This window comes from Chiloscyllium plagiosum, unplaced genomic scaffold (genome assembly GCF_037043375.1).
Source record: "Chiloscyllium plagiosum isolate Xiang-an unplaced genomic scaffold, Cpla_swu_hap1 HiC_scaffold_7, whole genome shotgun sequence".
NCBI lineage: Eukaryota > Metazoa > Chordata > Chondrichthyes > Orectolobiformes > Hemiscylliidae > Chiloscyllium > Chiloscyllium plagiosum.
The window spans coordinates 31,854,865-31,880,011 of NW_028270145.1; the positions used below are offsets into that span (position 1 = coordinate 31,854,865).

The 25,147-nt window shown below is 49.2% G+C and overlaps 1 protein-coding gene across 2 annotated transcripts in view; it reads right to left on the reverse strand.

Annotated features, from left to right (window-relative positions):
- The window catches only part of atic (5-aminoimidazole-4-carboxamide ribonucleotide formyltransferase/IMP cyclohydrolase), a 37,148-nt gene extending 24,842 nt beyond the window's left edge, over positions 1-12,306 (reverse strand). The window contains exons 1-4 of one of the 2 annotated variants that reach the window (XM_043693339.2): positions 12,184-12,306; positions 9,481-9,607; positions 5,676-5,752; positions 3,958-4,024 (exon numbers count right to left, since the gene is read on the reverse strand). In XM_043693339.2, the coding sequence (XP_043549274.1) occupies positions 3,958-4,024; positions 5,676-5,752; positions 9,481-9,607; positions 12,184-12,202 (290 nt within the window). In that variant the 5' untranslated portion in view covers positions 12,203-12,306. Of the gene's footprint in view, positions 1-3,957; positions 4,025-5,675; positions 5,753-9,480; positions 9,614-12,183 lie in introns of those variants that run through there. The other variant, XM_087988887.1, reaches the window with a different exon arrangement.
- Between the last annotated feature and the right edge of the window lie 12,841 nt (positions 12,307-25,147).

A 25,147-nucleotide genomic window follows, 5' to 3' on the forward strand; every position in this document is an offset into this window, starting at 1 on the left:
GAATCTCCTGTTCCCTGGATGCTGCCTGACCTGCTGTGCTGTTCCAGCAATAAAGCTTCAACCTTCCAGTTGGTGCCATCTCGAGATGCACTGGCAGAACTGTTAGGGCAGACACAGCAGGTTAACCAATGCTGTGCCAGTCACCTCACTTACCTCAGTGCTGGGACACTGAGGCTCTTTGAGATGCTTGGCCAAGGGAGAGAGAGGGCACTCAAGATCACTTCAGTGGGCATGGCCCATCCTGTGGCAGAAGACACACTCTTCTGCTTGATGACTCAGGAAAGGCCACTTTAATGTTACGGATAGGTAGCTCAACACCATCAGTGTTAACTCCACAGCAACTGCAGTCGCCTTTCTGTCTGACATTCACTGCATTGTCATCGTGCTCCGTGACTGGGCAAAAGGAGGGTCAGGACCGTCTGTAATCGGGGGAGGGGTGAGCTGACTAAGTCTTATGCAAATCAAGTGTGAAAAGGCTCCCACTTTAAAATACTGGATTCAATTCTGGTCTCCCTCCTATCAGAAGGATATTGTGAAACTTGAAAGGGTTCAGAAAAAATTTACAAGGATGTTGCCAGGGTTGGAGGATTTGAGCTATAGGGAGAGGCTGAACAGGCTGGGGCTGTTTTCCCTGGAGCGTCGGAGGCTGAGGGGTGACCTTATAGAGGTTTATAAAATCATGAGGGGCATGGATAGGATAAATAGACAGTCTTTTCCCTGGGGTGGGGGAGTCCAGAACTAGAGGGCATAGGTTTAGGGTGAGAGGGGAAAAGATTTAAAAGGGACCTGAGGGGTAACTTTTCCCACACAGAGGGTGGTGCATGTATGGAATGACTTGCCAGAAGAAGTGGTGAAGATGTATATAATTATAATATTTAAAAGGCATTTGGACATGTACATGGATAGACAGGGTTTAGAAGGATATGGGCCAGATGAAGGCAGGCGGGACTAGGTCAGTTTAGGAAACCTGGTTGGCATGGACAATTTTGGCTGAAGGATCCGTTTCCGTGCTGTATGACTCTACAGCACTTAGAATGGTGCCAGTCACTGTGAGGATACCAAGACTACCATCCCATACATCAGAGTCCTAGCGAAGGGAAATCTGCGGACTGTGCAAAATAAAAATACGTCTGATCACCGGTCCAGGAGCAGGGGCTCCCTCTGGGCTGAGTACCTGCCCAAGAGATCACAGGTGGCCCTTAACTGGACAGATGTCTCTGCTAGTGGTAGACCAAGGGAGCATCCATGGTGGCTACGGCACTCGGGACCATGGAACTCACCACCTTGATCTGTGGGGAAAGGGGCACTTTTATCACTCCGCAAAGCATCACAATAGGCTATTCCAGCCACTCTAGTGTCAGCTTTCCCCCAGACACCAGGGCAGCAGTGGGACAGTATGGCAGTCATGGCCTATGTGGACAAAACATGCCCAGGACCAGGACAGGGTGTAATTAGTTTACAACTACCCTTCTCACTATTTATATCCCTCCCAATTTCTGTGTCATCTTCAAACTTGTTGATTATACCCCCTATAGTTAAGTCCAAGTCACTAATGTAGACCACAAACAGCAAGGCCCCCAGCACTGGGCCTTGTGGAACCCCAATAGAAACAGATTTCCAATCACCGAAACATCCCTCTACCATCACCCTCTGCTTCCTACCTCTCGGCCAGTTTTGAATTCAAAGCCTTCGATCCCATGGGCTCTTACTTTCGTGACCAGTCTGCCATGAGGGACTTTACCAAAAGCCTCACTAAAGTGAATATCAACTGCATTACCCTCAGCAATAACCCTAGTTACCTCCGCAAAAAATGTAACAAATTTTTCAAACACATCTATGCCGACTATCCCTGATTAATCTGTGTCTCTCCGGGTGCAAGTGTATTCCGTATGCCAGAATTCACTAATAACTCCCCACCACAGAAGGTACACTGACAGACCTGTCATTTCCTGGTCTATCCCTGCCTTCCTTTTCTTAGTAATGGGACAACACTAGCCATTCTCCAGTCCTTTGGCACCTACCTGCAGCTGGAGGGGATTCGGAATGTGCTGCCAGGACCCCTGATAGCTCCTCCCACAACACCCTGGGATACATCTGATCCGAATCGGTGGATTTATCCACTTTTAAGACTGGTACACCCACTTAGTACCACCTTTCTTTCTATGCTCATTTCCTCTGATATTTCACAGTCCTCCACCCTCATGTCTCCACCTACACTGTCCTTTTCCACTGTGAGGCTGAAGTATTCATTGAGGCCTATGCTCATGTCTCCTGGGTGCACACACAGATTACCTCTTTAGGCCGAGATACTCTTTCCCTAGTTATTCTCTTAATCTTTGTATATTTAAAAACAACCCTTTAGATTTTCCTTTATTCTGCAGGCCATTGCTTTCTTATGCAATCTCTTAGCTTTCCGAAATGCCTTTTTAAACACTCCCACTACTGCTTTGTACTATTCTAGGGGACTCTGCAGCATTGCACCCTGGGTACCTTGCAAAAGGAACTAAGCCACAACACTCCGTACGATGCGATATGAATACAAACAGACAGTGAAGCCGGAGATCCATACGTCCCGAGCACCATCTCACCCAATGCTCAAACAGGATAAAAGGCCGGTGAAGCCAGTTCCTGCTCCCATGCTGCTTTGGGACTTACTGAAGTCATCGAAGGCGCTACAGAAATATAGGCCAAGATTTCTACACATATTACTAAATCTCCAATATCTGTCTAGACTACCTCCTCCCAAAAATAAACGCCAGCCGTCAGATCCTTTTACTGCTAACTTATTCATGCCATGTGTCCTTGATGGAGCTAAACGCTCACTAATTTTATCTCAGTGTGCTCACGGGGTGAGCTACAGTGGGTCAGTGGCCCCTGCTAATCTGGAGAGCTGTTAAGCTTCAAGGTCTGTGGCCTGTATCTAATCTAACAATTGCTCAGCGGTCTGACTTCAGGGATTACACAGTAGGGGCAGAGGTCAAAGGGCACATGGGGAGGTGGGGGTGGTGGGGTGCGCCTTGATAGATAAGAACAGGAAGCAGGTTAGGTGGATTGGCCATGCCTAAATTACCCATAGGATTGGGCAGGCTAGGTGGGTTAGCCATGGGAAATGCAGGGTTACAGTGACAGGCTAAGGGGGTGGGATGCCGTTTGGAGGGTCAGTGTGGGCTCAATGGACCAAACGGCCAGCCTCCACACTGCTGGGATTCTATGATTGTGAGGTTCATGAACGCTGTTAAGCTGCTACAGTCAGTGATTGATGACAATGGAATTGCCCTGCTGGGGTGGAAGGGGTACAATACTGTACAATTCACCCTAGCTCCAGACACAGTAACTCTCTTGCCTTGGAGACTTTATAGCGCAAGCTGAAGCTCCACACGTCGTCAGTGGTCCCTGCACTCACTCGGCTGATGCCTGAAGCTGTACCTGGTTTGCCAGCCGACTTCGTACACACCCAAGACTCTGGGCTCTGGTCTGGGGAGATGAGGCCCTGGCTGGTTACTTATGAGGGGAGAGTGCCGGGCACTGACCCACACCCTGATGAGTGTGTGGCTGGCCTCATTGGAGGGCGATGCCCCCCCACCACAGCACAATAGCAAGCCCTCGAGTGAAGTGGCTGCGAGTTAGGGCAGGGCTGACAGAGGCGAGGGTTCGAGTGGGAAGAGGCAGCTCCCCTCCTCAGAAGGAGGGGGATATGGTGCGTGTATGGAATGAGCTGCCAGAGGAAGCAGTGGAGGCTGGTACAATTCCAACATTTAAAAGGCACCTGGATGGAAACGTAAATAAGATGGGTTGAGAGGAATATGGGCCACGTGCTAGCAAATGGGACTAAGTTAACTTAGGATAGCTGGTCGGCATGGACGGGTTGGACCAAAGGGTCTGTTCCATGCCGTATGACTCTCAAAGATACAAGCCCACTCCTCCTCTCCTTCCTGGGAAAGAGAGCGGCTGCCTTACCTTATCAGGCTGAAACCAAGCTTTTTGATGTCGGACATGTCTTCAGGAATGCTCTGCGCCAAGATACCTGGATGGCAGGAATGTGGGAAAGAAAGACAAAAAGAAAATTGACTCTTGAAGTATCTCCACATGACGCCAGTTTATGAGAGTTCACACTTAGCCTTTTAAACACGGGAGGGGAATGACGGACACGCTGACTCTCCGCAGGGCCCCGCATCCCAGGGCAACGGGGAAGCTATTCCTTCATAAGAGGCAGAGAAATCTCTCATTCTGTTCCCGGCCTTGCCCAGTCAGGCTAGTGGGCTACCCTGCTATGCGCCCCCTACACAACCCAGCCCCTGTTTACACCAGAGGCCTCACAGCGTCACACCATACACTAGACACAGATTCTGGGCCCAATGAACATCAACTCCACTGGTCAGCACAGGTCTTTGGAAAATCATTAAGGGACGGAGAAGGGGCACAAGTGTCAGTGACCACTCCACTGGATGGCTCCCCTCTGTGGAGTGCCTACCTGGTGCCCACAACCATCGTAACCACCTCCCCCCTTTAGCTGTGATGCCATCACAAGAAGCATCCAATGGGTTGGTCTCAAGGTGGAGGGGGGTCAGGCTAAAGGTCAGTCACTGACCAAGCTCCTTGTCACTGCCCCACGAAAGAGGAGAGTGAGTCGCAAGTGGGTTTGGTTGGCAGCGTAGTCCTCTCAATCTTCAGCCAGCTCGCATTCAACGCAACAGGGTTCGGGTTCAGAAGTCGGGAGGCCTTGCTGCAGCTGTCCAGGCCCTCGATGAGACCAGACCCAGAGAACTGTGTGCAGTTCTGGTCTCCATGCCTCGGAAAGGAATATACCAGCCATTGAGAGAGTGCAGAGGGGGATGGCAGGACTGTCCCGTGAGGAGAGATTTGTTTGACTGGGCCTAGAGTTTGGAAGAATGCAATTTATAGATACAAAGGGCGGCACCGTGGCTCACTGGCTACTACTGCTGTCTCACACCAGAGACCCAAGTTCGATTCCAGGCGACTGTCTGTGTGGAGCTTGTACATTCTCCCTGCATCTGTGCGGGGTTCCTCCAGGCGCTCTGGTCTCCTCCCACCATCCAAAGATGTGCAGGTCAGGCGGATTGGTCATGCGAAATTACCCATAGTGCCCAGGGATGTGCAGGCTAGGACTGAGTGGGAAGCTCTTTGGAGGGTCTGTGTGGACCCGTTGGGCCAAATGGCCTACCTTTGCACTGTAGCAATTCTATGAAAATTCTAACAGGGTTGGACAGGGGAGATGCAGAAAGGTTATTTGCCCTGGTTGAGGAGTCTAGTATCAGAGGACACACTCTAAGGGTTGTGAAGCTGTGGGATTCTCTACCACAGTAGGCAGGGGAGACCAATGCAAGGAATACATTCAAGGAAGAGATTAAAGGCAACAAAAGGTATGGGAACAAAGTGGGAATATGCTGCTGATGTAGAGTATCAGCCATGCTGACATTAAACAGCAGAGCAGCCTGAAAGGGCCGAATGGCCTGGTTTCTATTCCATGACATACAGAGCCCAGTCTGTGCTGCAGATGAACCCTCACTGCAACCCCACTGAGGCACAGGCACCGCTGGGCTCTGCAGAGTTACCAGAGGCTGCACACTGTAAATAGCCACCTCGCCTCTAGCTAATAACGATTAACGTTACCAACATCCAGTCGACGTTCCCCAGGCTCCGACGCAATCTCTCACCTCCATGAACAGCAGGATGTAGGGTCTTCACTCTGCCGCCTAACATTTCGGGAAAGCCGGTAATCTCTGACACATCCCTTGGCAAGGGAAACAAACAGCGACATCTTAGTTTCTCGCGACAAATGGGGGGGTGGGCTGCGTGCCATAGGCACTCTCAGCTCACGGAGTGCCCATCTTACACACAACACGACCAACCGGGCTGACAAGAACAGCAACACTGACACATTATGTGACCGGCCCAGAACATGACTGAACCCTGATGCTGCTGAGATGCAAATACAGAGGGGTTTGAGACACCTCTGACTAGAACAACTCCAGGCTTGACTGTTATGTGATCATCCTCAATTTTCTCTTTTTTGAGAGGTGAGTTCAACCCTGCCCTGGTCTTGGGATGACTTTACTCAGAGTCTGCTGGTGTCCAATTGTGTCAGAGATGGGACAAGCCACTAGGCCTGGGTGCTGTCTGGCAAAGTACTGATAAGGGGGGGGATATTGCTCAGGGACCTTGGTCATGCCCTTCTGCCAGGGCACTGTGAACATGGAAACAAGTTAGAAACATCTCTCACCGGTCACTGTCCCGAGAGAGGCTCAGCCAGCTAATAGAAATCCCTGAGCTATAACCACAGTGTGCAAACATTTCTTTGGGAAAAGCAGCAGCATTTTATTTCTATCACACCCATGTGGATTCCATCTGGATGCATCACGGCCTGGTACAGCAACTGCTCCGCCCAGAATTTTAAGAAACAACAGAGAGCTCTGTACACAGCCCAATCCATCACACAAGATAACCTTCCATCCACTGACTCCATCTATATTTCCGGCTGCCTCGGGCAAACACCTAACATAATCAAAGACCCCTCCCAGCCCGGTTATAATCTCTTCCAACTTCTGCCATCGCGTAGAAGATACAAAATCTTAAACGCACATACCAACAGATTCAAGAACAGCTTCTTCCCTGCTGTTATTAAGACCTCTGAAATTTTAAATTTAATGCTGATCTCCCTCTTTGTTCATCTTCTCTGCAGCCGTAACATTGTATTCCTCACTCTGATCTATTACCCTCATGCACTGTGTATGGGATGACCTGCCCGTGCTGCACGCAAAACAAAACTTTTCACTGTACCTAGACAATAATAAATCAAATCAAATCACCAACTGGAATAATCGGTGCTGGGTCCACTACTTTTTGTCATTTATTTAAATGATTTGGATATGAACATTGGAGGTATAGTTAGTAAGTTTGCAGACGACACCAAAATTGGAGGTGTTGTGGACAGCGGTTACCTCAGATTACAATGGGATCTTGATCAGATGGGCCAATGGACTAAGGAGTGGCAAATGGAATTTTATTTAGGTAAATGCGAGGTGCTGCGTTTTGGGAAAGCAAATCTTAGCAGGACATATACACTTAATGGTAAGGTCCTAGGGAGTGTTGCTGAACAAAGAGACCTTGGAGTGCAGGTTCATAGCTCCTTGAAAGTAGACTCAAAGATAGGATAGTGAAAAAGGCATTTTGTAAGCTGTCCTTTATTGGTCAGAGTATTGAGTACGGGAGGTCATGTTGCAGCTGTAGAGGACATTGGTTAGACCACTATTGGAATATTGCGTGCAATTCTGGTCTTTTTCCTATCGGAAAGGTGTTGTGAAACTTGAAATGGTTCAGAAAAGATTTACAATGAAGTTGCCAGGGTTGGAGGATTTGAGCTATAGGGTGAGGCTAACAGGCTGGGACTGTTTTCCCTGGAGCGTCGGAGGCTGAGGGGTGACCTGATAGAGGTTTACAAAATCATAAGGAGTATGGATAGGATAAACAAAGTCTTTTCCCTGGAGTGGGGGAGTCCAGAACTAGAGGACATCGGTTTAGGGTGAAAGGGGAAAGATATAAAAAGGACCAAGTTGTAACTTTTTCATGCAGAGGGTTGTGCGTGTGTGGAATGAGCTGCCAGAGGAAGTGGTGGAGGCTGGTATAATTGCAACATTTAAAAGGCATCTGGATGGGTACATGAATAGGAAGGGCTTAAAGGGATATGGGCCAAGTGCTGGCAAATGGGGCTACATTAAGTTGGGATATCTAGTTGGCATGGACTAATTGGACCGAAGGGTCTGTTTATATGATTTGACAGCCAATGAGGGATATCCACTGACGTCATCCTGGGAACAGCAACCAATTTGCTTGCAGTACCCTCCCGCTAACAGCAGTGCCATAATGAGCAGATAATCAGTTTAATCGACATTGGTTGAGGGATAAATATTGTGAGGACAACGTGCCTGCAATTCTTTGAAATACTGAGACCTTCGCCACCAAGACTAACTTGGCCGAAAGCCATCAAAGTCTAGGTTCGATATCCTAGGCAGAAAGCAGCATTGTTGACAGGGCAGGTAAGCCCATGCCTTGAAAACATATCCTTGCTCCAAAAGCTATCCAATTTGCAAGAAATCTGCCCAGAACAAATAACGCTTTCTTGTGCATCAGGATCCCTGTGCACCCACTGTAGCGGACTGCTCCTTCCTCAGCTCCAGGTACGTGTTGCTAGGGGAGCTGATGGATCCCAGCAACAATTACAATCGAGACAATGCAGCCAAGGAAGGATTTATTCTGCTGATCGTTTCAGACCCGATATTTTTCAAAGAGCCACCCCATTTCCTCCCAGTCCTCCTCCTCCTGTTGCACCATAAGCCTGAAAATCATTTCCCATCACGCTTCACCCGATGTCTTTTTGAAGGTTAGCAATGATGTCACTTGTGTTGATCTAATGTTGATCATTCAATATCTCCTCAATTCATGTATTCTCAGGAGCACACGGATCCACGTTCTTCCAAGAATTAGCAGATATCTCAATGACCCAGTTCGGGGACCGCCAGAAGAAGAAATAACTCTTTTTTTAAATTTGTTCATGGAGTGTGGGCGTCACTGGCTCAGCCCAGTATTTATTGGCCATCCCTAGCTGCCCAAAGTATAATTTAGAGTCAAGTACAGAGGAACTTCTATTATCCGAAGGACATGGCAGTGAATATTTTGTTTGGTTGATCGAATTCTGGATAACCGAATGCCAGATAACATAGTTTAGCCAAGCATTAGGAGCTTGCAATCTCGTCAGATAGTCCGATATTCGGATAAGTGAATGCCGGATAATCGAGGTTCCTCTGTACATTACTCAGGGTCTGGAGTTATATGTTGGATCAGAGCAGGTAAAGGTGACAGATTTCCTTCCCTGAACGGCATCAGTGAACCAGATGGGGTTTTACAACAATCGACATTCGTAACAAAGTTGCCACTTATTTTCAGCCTTTTAGTGAATTCAAATTTCATCATTGGTCTTGATGGGAATTTGAATCCATGTTCCCAGAACATTACCCTGCGCCTCTGGATTTCTACTCTCGGGACAGTGTAACCACAGCAACACTACCTGCCCGCCCACTAGAAAATCGACAAAATCATTTATGTTTTTCAAGCACAAAACCTTAATCATCGTCCTTTTCTACATTATAACAGGCTATACACCAGACGTAAACTGATGCTGTAAATCGTGTTGGGATTCCTCAAGGTTGTGAAAGGTTAATTATAATTTTTTTTAAAAACACTAATTGATTTGATTTAATTAATTGAAAAATGTCTAATCTGAATGTAATCATTTGAATCTCTAAGGATTAACTCGAAGTAACTACGTTACTCCAATGGTATATCAACATCTTGATTTAATCGCCCGTCTTTGGCCTTCTCTGTCTTGAGCAGGGAGCGCGTAAAGAGAGACATGGCATTAATAAAAAATGTTACAATGCCAACCCTTTGGCCCCCATCACTTACCGGACAGCGAAACCAGCCTCCCGCAGAGTCTTGGCTGTTCCACCAGACGCAACAAGAGACAGGTCCAGGGAAACCAGGCGTTTGGCAAAGTCCAACAAGCCAGTCTTATCTGAGACACTCAACAAGGCTGCCAGAGAAAATCAGTGTCAGAGTCACAAGCAGGCAAACTCTAGAAACGATTAAACAGCAGAGATACTGGGAGGGGTGTTGGCGCGATATGCCTCAATATCCATCCCAAATAAAAATCATCCAATCTCAGGTTTGAATTAATCAATGCGCCCCTCCTGATCTCAACAGAAAGGGGGTGGGGGGGGGAATCTCCAGATTTGTATTCCCCTTTGTGTGTGCAAGTGTCTCCTGACAGCATTTGAGTAATCCAGCTGAAACTTGCCCCAAGAGGCAGGTTTCCTCCAGGTACTCCCACAGTCCAAACCTATTCTAAAAGATGAAAGACTTAACAATCTAGGTTTATTCAATATATCATCTCAGCGGCAAGACACTGTAATCCTTTTGCTATAAATTCTGTGTCTTAAGGACCTGCTTCACAACCACCTGATGAAGGAGCAGTGCTCTGAAAGCCAGTGCTTCCAAATAAACCTATTCGACTATATAACCTTAGTCCAAAGATGTGCAGGTTAGGTGGAGTGGCTGTGCTAAATCGCCCATAGTGTCCAGGCATGTGCAGACTAGGTGGAAAATGCAGGGTGACAGAGATAGGGTAGGGCGGTGAGTCTGGGTGGGATGCTTTTCGGAGGATTGGTGTGGACTCGATGGGTTGAATAGCCCGCGTCCAAGCTGTAGGGCTTCTATCATCTCTCTCACAATAAAGACCAATATTCCCTTTTGTTTTCTTAAATCACTTGCCATGCCAATGTGCTGGGCATTTGGGATTCACACTGAAGAAATCCGGTTCACTTTATCCTGCTCTCCATACAAAAGGCCTTTACTGGGAGAGGTCAGGACTTCATCCCATTGCCCACTGTATCCCCGCACCCACCCCTCCCCATGCCACCACTTCCTCACACCCTCCCCGGACTAATCCATGGAAACTCTGCAAACTCCTTCACCTTACAATGTAGCCGCAACCCCACTCCCAGGAAAAACTGTTTCGCCTCCCGCGGGGATAACTTTCGCAAACGCCCTCTGCCCTTTTGCTGGGTGGGAGGTAAAGCTGTGCAAACTACTGAATCCCAGGAAGGGAAACTGGGAAGGGGTAAAACATGCAATCACCCCCTCCTCCCTGAGTGTGTGTGGGGGGTATAATGTGAAATCTCCCCCTCCTCCCTGAGTGTGTGTGTGTGTGGGGGGGGGGGGGTTAAAACATGCAATCGCCCCCTCCTCCCTGAGTGTGTGGGGGGGGGGGTTAAAACATGCAATCGCCCCCTCCTTCGAGTGTGGGGGTAAAACGTGCAATCTCCCCCTCCTCCCTGAGTGTGTGTGTGGGGGGTATAATGTGCAATCTCCCCCTCCTCCCTGAGTGTGTGTGTGGGGGGTATAATGTGCAATCTCCCCCTCCTCCCTGAGTGTGTGTGTGGGGGGTATAATGTGCAATCTCCCCCTCCTCCCTGAGTGTGTGTGTGGGAGGGGGCGTAAAACGTGCAATCTCCCCCCTCCTCCCTGAGTGTGTGTGGGGGGGGACGTAAAACGTGCAATCTCCCCCTTCCTCCCTGAGTGTGTGTGTGGGAGGGGGCGTAAAACGTGCAATCTCCCCCCCTCCTCCCTGAGTGTGTGTGTGGGAGAGGGCGTAAAACGTGCAATCTCCCCCCTCCTCCCTGAGTGTGTGTGTGGGAGAGGGCGTAAAACGTGCAATCTCCCCCCTCCTCCCTGAGTGTGCGTGTGTGTGTGGGGGGGGGTAAAACGTGCAATCTCCCCCTTCCTCCCTGAGTGTGTGTGTGTGTGGGGGAGGGGGTAAAACGTGCAATCTCCCCCTTCCTCCCTGAGTGTGTGTGTGTGGGGGGGGTAAAACGTGCAATCTCCCCCCTCCTCGCTGAGTGTGTGTGTGGGGGCAGGGGTAAAATGTTCAATCTCCCCCCTCCTCCCTGAGTGTGTGTGTGAGGGGGGAGTAAAGCGTACAATCTCCCCCCTCCTCCCTGAGTGTGTGTGTGTGCGGGGGGGGGGGGGTAAAACGTGCAATCTCCCCCTCCTCCCTGAGTGTGTATGTGGGGTAAAACGTGCAATCTCCCCCTCCTCCCTGAGTGAGTGTGGGTCAGGGGTAAAACGTTCAATCTCCCCCCTGAGTGTGTGTGTGTGGGGGGGGGGTAAAGCATACAATCTCCCCCCTCCTCCCTGAGAGTGTGTGTGTGTGTGTGTGTGGGGGGGGGGTAAAACGTGCAATCTCCCCCTCCTCCCTGAGTGAGTGTGTGTGTGTGTGTGTGGGGGGGGGGGGGGGGGGGGGTAAAACGTGCAATCTCCCCCTCCTCCGTGAGTGAGTGAGTGTGTGTGTGTGTGTGTGTGTGTGTGTGGGGGTGGGGGTGGGGGGGGAGGTAAAACGTGCAATCTCCCCCTGTTCCTCCCAGCCGTAAACCGTGCAAACCTTCCCCAGGGGAGAATTGTACAAACTCTGCAGTCGTACCCCCGGGGGGCTTTAAAACATGCAAACTCCCTAAGTGAAGGTAAACCGTGCAAACTCTCTCTCACTCCCCTCCCTCCCCCCCTATAATTTCTGATGCACCGTCGGTCAGTCGGTCCGCTTCAGGCTTGTACCGAGCTCCGCGGGGGCCATTCCGGCTGCAGTGCCCGCTCCTCGCTGCGCTCCGACCGGATCCACGCCGCTGGGCGGAGCCGCCAAACAGCGGAAGACACTGCTCCTTTGCCTCCTCCTCCTCCTCTTGTGTATGTGTGTGAGAGAGAGAGCACAGCAAGAGCCCAGGCAGTGGCAGGGAGAGAGAGAGAGAGAGACTCCTCTGACCAGGTCCACATCCTTTCCCAAAGAGCACTAGCAGGATTCCCCTGCAATCCTCTCCCACTCCCGTCCCCCCTCAGTAAAAGCCCTGCACTTCACAAGCACATGGACGCAGTGTTCTCATGGTGTGCCCATCTCCAGACACAGCAAGATCCCACAAGTTGCTGGTGGCCTGTCTGCCCGCTTGCCCTGCGACTATCCCAGTTCTCCTTGGTCTGGGGAACTCCAGGATTTTTTTGTAAAAATTTGTTTTTCAACGGAGAAGGAAGCAAATCATCAGGATTAAAGGGCGGGGTGCTGGAAACCTGAGGTGTAAATTCAGGAGATTCTCCACAGCAGGTGTGAGGAGGGACAAAAGCCTGTCGGTTGAATCTTACTCTTGTTTTTCCGCTCAATGCCCAGCTGCCTCAGGTTTTGTTTTTGGGAAGTTTTTTTCACTGCAAGCTCTGTTGAACTTATTGTCATGTGTACCGAGACACAGTAAAAAAGCTTTGTCTTGCGAGCAATACAGGTAGATCACAGGGTTAAGTAGCATAGAAAGTAAGTAATAGGTAAACAGCAGCAAAAACCAAAACATAGGTACAGGTGAATGTTTAGAGTTTGCGAGTCCATTCAGTGTTCTAACAACTAAGGTACAAACTGTTTTGAAACCGGCTGGTGCGTGTGTTCAGGCTTCTGTACTTTCTCCCCGATGGTAGAAGTTGTAGAAAAACATTGCCAGGGTGGGATGGATCTTTGAGAATGCTGGCGGCCTTTCCTTGACAGCGGGCCTGGTAGATGGATTCTATAGATGGGAGGTTGGCCTTTGTGATTGTCTGGGCCAAGATCACCACTCTCTCTAACCGTCTCCGATCTTGACTGGTACAGTTGCCATACCAGGTATTGATACATCATTTCTTGCCACGTCTTATCAAATTTGCCTCACTAGCTACAATCTCAACACTGTAGCATTCCCCCTCACTTGATTCCAGCACCATCTTGCCTGCTGTGAGGTAGCCGCCCAGCACCATGGGATAAAACCCTTCTCCACTGCACCAGTATCTTTGCTCTCTCTCTCTCTCTCCCTCTCTCTGCTTCAGTCCCCACCTCCCACCAAGGCTCAAGCTCTATCGCTCTCACTAATCCTGCATCATTTTCCCTCCATCACTCTCACCCACCCCAACCCTCGACACCACATGTCCCACATGCCCTCTGTGCACTCACTCAGGGCACCTCCTCACCTGCACCAATGGCTGCGCCACCCACTTTCATCGCCATTAATACCCGCCTCTGTCTCTCATTCCAGGGGGGAAAGCAGCCCCCAACAGGGCAGAAAAATATAGATCATAGAACAGCACAGTACAGGCCCTTTGGCCCTCAATGTTGTGCTGGCCTTCGATCTTACTCCACATCTTTCCTATAATGAGGCAACCAAAACCGAATACAATATTCCAAGTGTGGTCTAACCAGGACTCAATAGAACTGCAGCATAACCTCACGGCTCTTAAACTCAATCCCACTGCTTAATGCATGTCGATGCACCATACGCCTTTTTAACAACCATATCAACTTAGGCGGCAACTTTGAGGGATCTATGGACATGGACTCCAAGATCTCTCTGTTCCTCCACACTGCCAAGAATTCTGCCTTTGACCCTGTATTCTGTATTCAAATTAGACTTTCCAAAGTGAATAACTTCACGCTTTTCCAGGTTGAACTCCATCTGCCACTTCCCAGCCCAGTTCTACATCCTGTCAATGTCTCGTTGCAACCTACAACAGCCCTCCACACTATCCACAACTCCCCCAACCTTCATGTCAACAGCAAACTTACTAACATACCCTTCCACTTCCTCATCCAATAAAAATTACAAAGAGCAGAGATCCCAGAACAGATCTCTGTGGAACACCACTGGTCACCGAGCTCCAGGCTAAATACCTTCCATCTACCACCACCCTCTGTCTTCTATGGCCCAGCCAATTCTGTATCCAGACAAACAGGTTTCCCTATATCCCATGCCTCCCTACTTTCTGAATGAGCCTACTCTGGGAAGCCTTATCGAACGACTTTGCTATCGTACACCACATCCACTGATCTATCTTCATCAACTTGTTTTGTCACATCCGCAAAGAATTCAACAAGATTTGTGAGGCATGACCTGCCCCTCACAAAGCCATGCTGACTATCTCTAATCGAACTATGGTTTTCCAAGTAATCCTAAATCCTGACTCTCAGAATCCTCTCCAATACTTTGCACACCAAAGACACAGACTGACTGGTCTGTAATTCCCAGGATTATGCCTATTCCCTTTCTTGAATAAGGGAATAACATTTACCACTCTCCAGTCATCTGGCACTACTCCAAGTAAGAGTCAGGTCAGGTGGCAGGCTGCCCTGTGTTTGGTTCCTCACCCCTCGTGAGGAGACCATCCTGACACTGACTGCCTCCCTGTGCAGCTGACTGACTGTGTCCGAGTCCCTGGGCTGATATCGGAGGCTGCCCCTGCATTGCTGTGCCAGGACATCGCCCCCACTCTGAGTGAAGGCTTATCCTCCTTGACTTGACTGAGGACTGCTAACAGTTGCGTCTGCCCTAAACAGCAAGGCAAGGCAGCAGCACTGGGAGGCAGGTATCTCTGGCTGAGGAGGCAAGGTGCAAAAGAACCAGGCAAAGCAGGGATACTGTGCACACCCAGACAGGCTCAGAGAGTGAGTGTGCACTATGTCTTTTTTTTAATTTCAAAAATATACTTTATTCATAAAATACTTTGATGATCTGTACAACTGGACATGCCATACATATGTAAACATTCCATTTGTTTGCATACTGAAAACAGAGTAATCATTCCTATTTACAGGTCTGTACGATTACATTTTTAGCTGAGGCGTCAGCAGAGCCCAAATGACTGCGCGGGCCCCCTGTTCTTCTTTAGGCAGGCAGATGTTACACAGTGGTCTTTCCCCACCGCGCCTTGGCGGCAGCTGCCTCAAGCTTCAGCGCATCCCTCAACAAGTAGTCCTGGACCTTGGAATGTGCCAGTCTGCAACACTCAGTCGGGGTCAACTCCTTCAGCTGGAAGATCAACAGGTTTCGGACCACCCAGAGAGCGTCCTTCACCGAGTTGATGATCCTCCAGGCACAGTTGATGTTCGTCTCGGTGTGCGTCCCGGGGAACAGGCCGTAGGGCACGGAGTCCCGCATAACGGCGCTGCTCGGGATGAACCTCGACAAACACCACTGCATTCCTCTCCAGACTTCTTCTGCGTAGGCACATTCCAGAAGGAGGTGTGTGACAGTCTTGTCCCCCCCCGCAGCCGCTTCGAGGGCAGCGTGCGGTGCGGCTGAGAGTCCGGGCGTGGATAAAGGATCTCACAGGCAGAGCCCTTCTCACCACCAGCCAAGCCATGTCTTGGTGCTTGTTGGAAAGTTCTGGCGATGAGGCATTCTGCCAAATGGCTTTGACAGTCTGCTCAGGGAACCGCTCGATAGGATCCGCCCTCTCCTTTTCCCGAAGGATCTCAAGGACACTATGTGCTGACCACTTCCTGATGGACTTGTGGTCAAAGGTGTTTTTCTTCATAAACTTCTCCACGAAGGACAGGTGATACGGAATGGTCCAACTACTCGGACCGTTCCGCGGCAGAGAGGCCAGGCCCATCCTTCGCAACCCCGGGGACAGGTAGAACCTCAGAACGTAGTGACACTTTGTGTTTGCGTACCGGGGATCCACGCACAGTTTGATGCAGCCACACACAAAGGTGGCCATCAGGGTGAGGGTGGCATTGGGTGTATTTTTTCCCCCGTTGCCCAGATCTTTGTACAGCGAGACCCTTCGGACCCGGTCCATCTTTGATCTCCATATAAACTGGAAGATGGCCCGGGTGACTGCAGCGGCACAGGTTCTGGGAATAGGCCAGACCTGTGCCACGTACAATAGCAATGACAGTGCCTCACACCTGATGACCAGGTTTTTTCCCGCGATGGAGAGCGACCGTAGCTTCCATCTGCCCAGTTTCTGCCTCACTTTGCTGATACGCTCCTCCCAAGACTTGGCGCACGCCCCAGCCCCTCCGAACCAAATACCCAACACCTTCAGGTGGTCGGTCCTGATGGTGAAGGGGATCGAGGATTGGTCGGGCCAGTTCCCAAAGAGCATGGCCTCGCTCTTGCCTTGTTTACCTTGACCCCGAGGCCCGTTCGAACTGGTCACATATGCTCATGAGTCTGCGCACGGACAGCGGATCCGAGCAGAAAACGGCGACGTCATCCATGTACAGGGAGGCCTTAACCTGCAGGTCCCCGCTGCCAGGAATAGTCACCCCTCTCAGGCTCGCATCCTTCCTGATGGACTCAGCAAATGGCTCTATGCAGCACACAAACAAGGCAGGAGAGAGAGGGCAGCCCTGCCTGACTCCAGATCTGACTGGGAAGTTATCTGATTCCCACCCATTGATTGAGACTGCACTGACAATGTTGGTGCAGAGCAGTCTGATCCAATTGCAGATTCCCTCCCCAAAGCCCATTTTGGAGAGAACATCTCTCAGATACCTGTGTGATATCCTGTCAAAGGCTTTCTCCTGGTCCAGGCTGATCAGGCAGGTGTCCAACCCTCTGTCCTGCATGTAGGCGATCGTATCCCTGAGGAGTGCGAGACTCTCAGCGATCTTCCTGCCCGGCACAGCACAGGTTTGGTCAGGGTGAATCACCGACCCGAGAGCAGACCTGACCCGGTTGGCGATTACCTTTGACAGAATTTTGTAATCCGCATTCAACAGTGAGATTGGTCTCCAATTTTTGAGTTCCTCCCTCTCCCCCTTCCACTTGTAGATGAGGGTGATGATGCCTTTCCTCATGGATTCACTCATGGTACCTGCCCGAAGCATACTGACATACACCTCCAGCAGGTCCCGGCCAATCAAGTCCCACAGAGCGGAATAGAGCTCGACCGGTAAGCCGTCGCTTCCGGGAGTTTTATTCTTTTCGAAGGACTCAAGGGCCTTAGTCAGCTTGTCCAGAGATAGCGGCTGGTCCAGCCTCTCCCGTGTTCTGTCGTCTAAGACCTCCGTGATAGAGTACAGGAACGACTGGGAGGCCGCGCTGTCGGTCGGCTTCGCCTCATACAGACTGGCGTAGAAGGATTTACTGATCCTCATGACGTCAGCCTGAGATGACGTTATCGAGCCATCTTCTTCCTTCAGGCTGCTGAGCACGGAGCTCTCTTTGTGCACCTTCTGGAAGAAGAAATGTGAGCACGTCTCATCCTGCTCCACCGAGCGGACCCTGGACTGGAAGGTTATCTTGGAGGCCTCCGAGGCAAAGAGCGAGGCATGCTGGCCCTTCACCTCCTTGAGGTCCTCCGTGACATCCATCCCCATCATCTGCAGCAGGAGCAGGTTCTGCATACTTTCCTGGAGCTGGGACAGTTTTCCCCGCCTCTCTCTCGCCTCCTGAACACCTTTGAGGATGAAGAACCTCTTGATGTTCCCTTTTACTGTTTCCCACCAGTCTGCTGGGGACTCAAAGAGGGGCTTCACGGTTCTCCAACCTGCGTAGTCTCTCTTGAGCTCCTCAATGTTTCCTGGGGTCAACAGCTTTGTGTTCAGCTTCCACATTCCCTTACCAGCCCGCTGCTCGTCCTGTAGGTGACAGTCGGCCAGCAGGAGGCAGTGGTCGGAGAAGAACACCGGCTTGACGCCGGTGGATCTGACCGAGAGCGTTCGGGACACAAACAGGTAATCTATCCTTGAGCGGATAGACCCGTCTGCCCGTGACCAGGTGTATCTACGCTGCGCTCTGTCTGCAGGGGCGCTGAAGACGTCCTGCAGCTTGGCATCTTTTACCATGTCCATCAGGGCTCTGGACATGGTGTCCAGTTTACTGTCCCCCCCCCCGCCGGATCGTCCATCTGCATCAATGATACAGTTGAAGTCTCCGGCCAGAATGACCGGCCTGAACGTAGCCAGCAACAGTGGAAGCTGCTGCAGGACGGTCAACCGTTCACTCTTACCCACTGGGGCGTACACATTAATCAGTCTCAGGGGAGCATTCCTGTACATGATGTCGGCGACGAGGAGGCGCCCACCCACCACCTCCTTAAGCTTGGAGATGGTGAAGTTGCCTCCTCTCAACAGGATACCCAGGCCGGAGGCACGGCTATCGTTGCCCCCCGACCAAACCGACAGCCCATGGGCCCACAAGCTCGACCATCTCCTGTAGCTGCTGAGGTGCGGTATCCCACACTCCTGCAGAAACAGGACGTCGGCTTTAACGTTGGCCAGGAAGGCCATCGTAGAAACACATCGCGTAGCCGATTTGATGCTACGCACATTGATGCTGGCAGTTTTTAACCCCAGTGAGGGCGGAGCCTAGAGGTGCAGCCTGGTCCAGTCCCTGAGCTGGGAGTGTGTCCCTGAGCACACACTGTCCTTTCTGCAGCATTACAGTGAGAGTTTCCAGTGTAGCCCAAGGTGTGGCTCTGAGGTGCAGAAACCTCCTGTAAACGGATCGCGGATGTGCCATGAGGGGTCATAGAGGCTGGTACATGTTGGATGTCAATGTTCATGGACGTGGGCTGCGTGTGGCTGGTGCCCGTGGAGCATGCCGTGAGATGTCAGTGCCCAACATAGAGGTCCTTTGGTACAAGGGCTGAGCTGAAGTCACAAGGTACGCTATCTGACTTCCATAGCAACATGTTTGGTAAGATAGGAAGCTGAATATCCTTGAGGGGAGTTGGGCATTAATAAGGCATTTAACAAACAGTAACATCCATATTGGTAATAATCAAGAACTGGAAACTCATTGTGGACTGGTGAAAACCCAACTCACTCCTCAGCAGATGCATAAAAGATCGTGTGGGTTGTGCCATATCAGATTTCTGTCTTGATTTTGCCACACATCTCATCACAGCTGACGTTGCTCAGACCCCTACACGATTCCATTTCCAATCCAACCCTTCCTCAGAACTCAGGAGATAATTCTAACGAAGGGCCAAAACATTAACTCTGTTTCTCTCTCCAAACTCTGCCGAGAACTCCCCTCCTCTTCTTCGAAATCTCACCTTTATATCAAGGGCTGAGTTTAACAATTCGTACAAAGGGAAGTACATTCCTTATTACTGAATTCTGCTAGCCAGTAAAATCTCTTCAAAGCTCTAAGGGGAGATTTGAACCACCTGAATAAGAATTTGAATACCGAGGGAGTGCTGTACTGTCAGCGGTTCTGTCTCTTGGATGTGCTTTTAAACACTCAGGAAGAAATAAATAATCCTGTTATTTTGGAGAATATCAGAGGAGTCATCCCTGGTGACCTTGTCTATGTTTATCCCCCAATGAACACCACTAAGAACCAGTTGGTGTCATGTTGCTGCTTAAGGGAGTCCTGCTCTGCACAAATTGACTGCCGCATTCCTGACAATTACAATGGGGGCTACCCTTCCAAAAAAAAAGGCACTATGCAAATGCAAGTCTCTCTTTTATGATTTCATTGCATGTTTTATTATCTTTTCAAACAATTTTTAAGTTTCTCAAAATGGCGGCAGTTTAAACCTTTCACTGCATTTTGTATTAAATAAATGAGATTTAAAAAAATATATAATCCATAAACCCCTCTGCCCAGCTCCCTAACTGCAGGCTTGAACTTGTGTGAGCAAATCCAAGTGATAGCACAAAAGGTCAACTGTATGATTGGCATTGTGTGGCTGAGGCTGTGCGTGTATCCTGATCATTATCTCTCTCATGACCATAATAATTAGCTTCCAAATCAGAATCTAATTGCTTGTGGATGACTGTTTCTGTCAATAGCAAATAGGATTCACAAGAGTGTGGCCTGTAACAAAGGAGCCACAGATTCCCCTGAATTAAGAGTCAATCATATCATTGATCTTAGCTGCATGGCCGCAGTGCCTTGATCAATCGATAACTCAGTCCAACTTACTTCACTTTAGCTCTGCTGCCCTGTTACATTGTTATTGCAGGGGTATGGGTGGGAGGATGTTCTCTTGGGGTTTGCGTACGGATTTGGCATTTTATCGGCCAAGTATGGTTGTGGTCTATGGTGTGGAGGTCAAGCAGCACTGTTACTGGCTGCCTGCTCCTCTTCCACGTTCACACACATACACACATCCCTGATGTGGGAGTGCAAAGGCCTCAGCAATGGCAGCACAAGACCTTCTGAGACCCATAGCATATGAGAGCCTTATCGATGTGTTGCGATTTAGCTTTACAAAGTTCCTTCTGTTTTGTGTATTTCACGGTCACATTCTTTTATTCGTTGCGCCCTTTCAAGAAATATATTGCATTAAAATGATCTTATTCATTAATGGAATGCAAGTCTTGCTTGTAAAGCCCGAATGATTTGCAAGATTTCTTCCTGAGCAGTGATCCTACAAAGACAGGGGCAATATCTGAGCGATAATGACTTTGGTAGATGGCAGCAAGCTACATCTGCATTGGCACAGCATCCTTATTGGTGAGCATATCCAAGTGGTCCTCTCATGACCAGAGAGAGAGGGACCAACTGAACTGGCAGTTCCTATTATTGTTAGTGCTTGGGCGAACATCTTGTAGAGGCTTCCCAATATAGGTGGTCTGCATTGCTATGGTTTGCAAGGATCTTTTCCAGGCTATCCATGTATTGACCAGATGCACATAGTTTACTTTGAGACAGTTCCCCATTGACATTCTGCTTGGGTGGGTGGTAGGGAGGGTTCTGGAATTTTCTGTGTGGCCTGCCCACCTAAGGTCTACAGGGTGGTCTCAGTGCTGTTGACAACACAGTGGAGAACCTCATTATGATTTTGTGCTGTCAACAAATTCTGTTAGAGTCATATAGGTCGGAAACAGACCATTCGGACCAACTCCTGTACTATGACCAAGTTTCCCAAAGTAAACTAATCACATTTGCCTGCATTTGGCCCATATTCCTCTAAACCTTTCCTATTCGTGTACCTTTCCAAATATTGTTTAAACCTTATAACTGTACCTGCATACACCACTTTCTCTGGCAGTTCTTTCCATATATGAACCACCGTCTGTATGAAAAGGTTGCTCCTCAGATCCCTTTTAAACCTTTCTCCTCTCACTTTAAATTATGCCTTCCATTTTTGAACTCCTCTACCCGAGGGAAAAGACCTTTGCCACTCACTTATCCGTGCCCCTTATGACTTTATAAACCCTCCATGAGGTCACCTTTTCAGCCACCTATGCTCTAGAGAAAAACTCCCAGCTTAACCAGCCCGTCGATATAACTCAAGCTCTCCAGTCCTGGTAACAGCCTCGTAAATCTTTACTGAGCCGTCTCCAATATAATAGTACCCTCAAAGTTTGTGCGAAGATTTGTAGCTTGGGTGCTCGTTGCTGTGGTTCTGTTCGCCGAGCTGGAAGTTTTTGTTGCAAACGTTTCGTCCCCTGGCTAGGCGACATCATCAGTGCTTGGGAGCCTCCTGCGAAGCACTTCTTTGATGTTTCCTCCGGTGTTTATAGTGGTCTGTCCCTGCCGCTTCCAGTTGTCAGTTTCAGCTGTCCGCTTTAGTGGTTGGTATATTGGGTCCAGGTCGATGTGTTTGTTGATGGAGTTTGTGGATGAATGCCATGCCTCTAGGAATTCCCTGGCTGTACTCTGTCTGGCTTGCCCTATGATAGTAGTGTTGTCCCAGTCGAATTCATGTTGCTTGTTGTCTGCGTGTGTGGCTACTAAGGATAGCTGGTCATGTCGTTTCGTGGCTAGTTGATGTTCATGTATGCGGATTGTTAGCTGTCTTCCTGTTTGTCCTATATAGTGTTTAGTGCAGTCCTTGCATGGTATTTTGTACACTACATTCGTCTTGCTCATGTTGGGTATCGGGTCCTTCGTTCTGGTGAGTTGTTGTCTGAGCGTGGCTGTTGGTTTGTGTGCCATTATGAGTCGTAGGGGTCGCAGTAGTCTGGCAGTCAGTTCCGAGATGCTCCTGATGTATGGTAGTGTGGCTAGTCCTTTTGGTTGTGGTATGTCCTCGTTCCGTGGTCTTTCTCTTAGGCATCTGTTGATGAAGTTGCGCGGGTATCCGTTTTTGGCGAATACCTTGTATCGGTGTTCCTCTTCTTCTTTTTGCAGTCCTGGTGAACTGCAGTGTGTTGTGGCCCTTTTGAATAGTGTCCTGATGGACAGATGGGACGGGTCATGATGGTGGTGCCAAGCTGGAAGGTTGAAACTGGGGTGAGGTGGGGGAAGGGGAAATGAGGAAACTGGTGAAATCCACATTGATGCCCTGGGATTGAAGTGTTCCGAGGCGGAAGATGAGGTGCTGTTTCCTCCAGGCGTCAGGTGGTGAGGGAGTGGTGATGGAGGAGGCCCAGGACCTGCATGTCCTCGGCAGAGTGGGAGGGGGAGGTAAAGTATTTGGCCGTGGGGCGGTAGGGTTATTCGGTGCAGGTGTCCCAGAGATATTAACTGTGTAAGTTCTGCCCTTGTTCATCTAACCAAAATGCAGCAGCCCGCATTTATGGAGTGTCGTGAGAACAGTCAGATCCAGAGGGGTCATGACAGGGTGGCTATGGAGAGCGTGTTTCCTCTTCCGGGAGAATGTAAAGTGTGGGGGTCACTATGTTAAATACAAGGCATCACACATTTGGAACAGAGATGAGGTGAAATTTTCTCTTTGGGGGTCAAGTGTCCTTGTCGCCCTCTTATTGCAAAAGCAGTAGACATAGAGTCCTTGATTTTTTTTTTAAGGCAATGATGGATTGATTGCTGTGAAGCAGGGGTTGGCACGAACCAGTTACAATTGGATCAGCCATGATTTTATTAAATGGTGGAGCAAGCTTGAAGGACTGAATAGCCTAGATTAGATTAGATTACATTACAGTGTGGAAACAGGCCCTTCGGCCCAACAAGTCCACACCGCCCCGCCGATGCGCAACCCACCCATACCCTTACCTTTACCCCTTACCTAACACTACGGGCAATTTAGTATGGCCAATTCACCTGACCTGCACATCTTTGGACTGTGGGAGGAAACCGGAGCACCCGGAGGAAACCCACGCAGACACGGGGAGAACATGCAAAGTCAGTCACCTGAGGCTGCCACTCTAGTTTTCTTTTATGTTTGTAGTTTTGCAGTAGTTTGATAAAGTTTGAGTTTCATCTTCATCTTGATACCTGGCTTCAAATACAATAATGGGCAGAGCTTGCTTTCTGGATGTGTGCAGTGATATCATCATCAATAGCGCCATTCCTAAAGGGCACGCTTCCAAGGTATGAGAATTCTTGTCCAGCCATGAGACTGATGCCGTCTAATGCTTCACACCACATTCCTGGTCCTATTAAATCATAATCTCAGTCTTGGCAACATTGATTTGGAGACCAAAGTTTTCGACGGCAATCACAAATTAGATTGCCATCGTCTGGATGCAGGAGTCTAGCACACAACCATCTGCAGACAGACATTCTCTGGTGACTGCCTCTGGGCAGCACGGAGGCTCAGTGGTTAGCACTGCTGCCTCATAGAGACCTCAGGCGACTGTCTGTGTGGAGTTTACACATTCTCCCTGTGTCTGCTTGGGTTTCTTTCAGGAGCTCCAGTTTCCTCCCACAGTCCAAAGATGTGCAGTTTAGGTGGACAGACCATGCTAAATTACCCCGTAGTGTCCAGGGAAGTGTAGGTTAGATGTGTTACCCTTGGGAAATGCAGAGTTACAGCGATGGGGTTGTCTGGGTGGGTTACTCTTCGGAAGGTCGGTGTGGACCTTTTGGGCCGAATGGCCTGTTTCCACACCGTAGGGATGCTATGATACTGGAAGAACAAACATATGGAAGAGCTCTCTTGAACAAAACATCACTTCAATGCCTGTAGTCACGTCTGTTGTGGCTTCTTAAACATTGTAGCAAAGAAAAGATTGGAGTTAGTGAGCTGTCCTTTCTCCCAAGGTGTTCATGGGACTGAGCTATTGACAAGGGATTACAGTTGAGAATGTGGTGCTGGAAAAACACAGCAGGTCAGGCAGCATCCCAGGACCAGGAGAATCAACATCTCAGGCATAAGCCTTTCATTCCTGATGAAAGGCTCCTGCCCAAAACATCAATTCTCCTGGTCCTGGGATGCTGCCTGACTTGCTGTGTTTTTCCAGCACCTCGCTCTCGACTCTGATCTCCAGCATCTGAAGTCCTCACTTTCTCCTACAAGGGATTACAGTTCAGTTTGTAGGGAATTACTCCCTTTCGATCTTCCTTGGTATATTCAGGGTTGACATTCCAGAGTACCTTTCCGGACAGCCACTGAATTTACATCTACAATCACACTTTGGCTCTATCGCTTCTTTTATCCTGTCAGTTTCAGATTCATTCTGCCTCCAGACACAAACGATATTGAAATCCTTCAAGCTCTGTGCAACTTTCTCTTGATCTCAGATACTCTTTGAAGTCCAGTATAAGATTGTTAATAAACTGCATTCCCCCACCCCCGGCCCACCCCCAAACGTACTTTATTCATAACATTGGCAAGTGTAAACCTCAACATTTGGAAATAAAAGCATTTCAAATTGAATATTGTAGGATTTGAAAAAAAAATCATCAGATCCCAAGTCGATAGGTTCCACTTGATTTGATTATGGCAGTCTCAATATTCGGCACATTACCTTCCACATGCAGCCCAAGGACAAAGAATTTCAATTCAATCATTCTTTTCCCCAAAATCCTGCTTTATTCATATAATTTGTAAATCAGAGCATTACGGAAACAATCCAACTGGAATATTACAGGATTTGCAAGAAAATTCAGCATGTATAATTGTAATTGTCTTCGTACTTACAAAG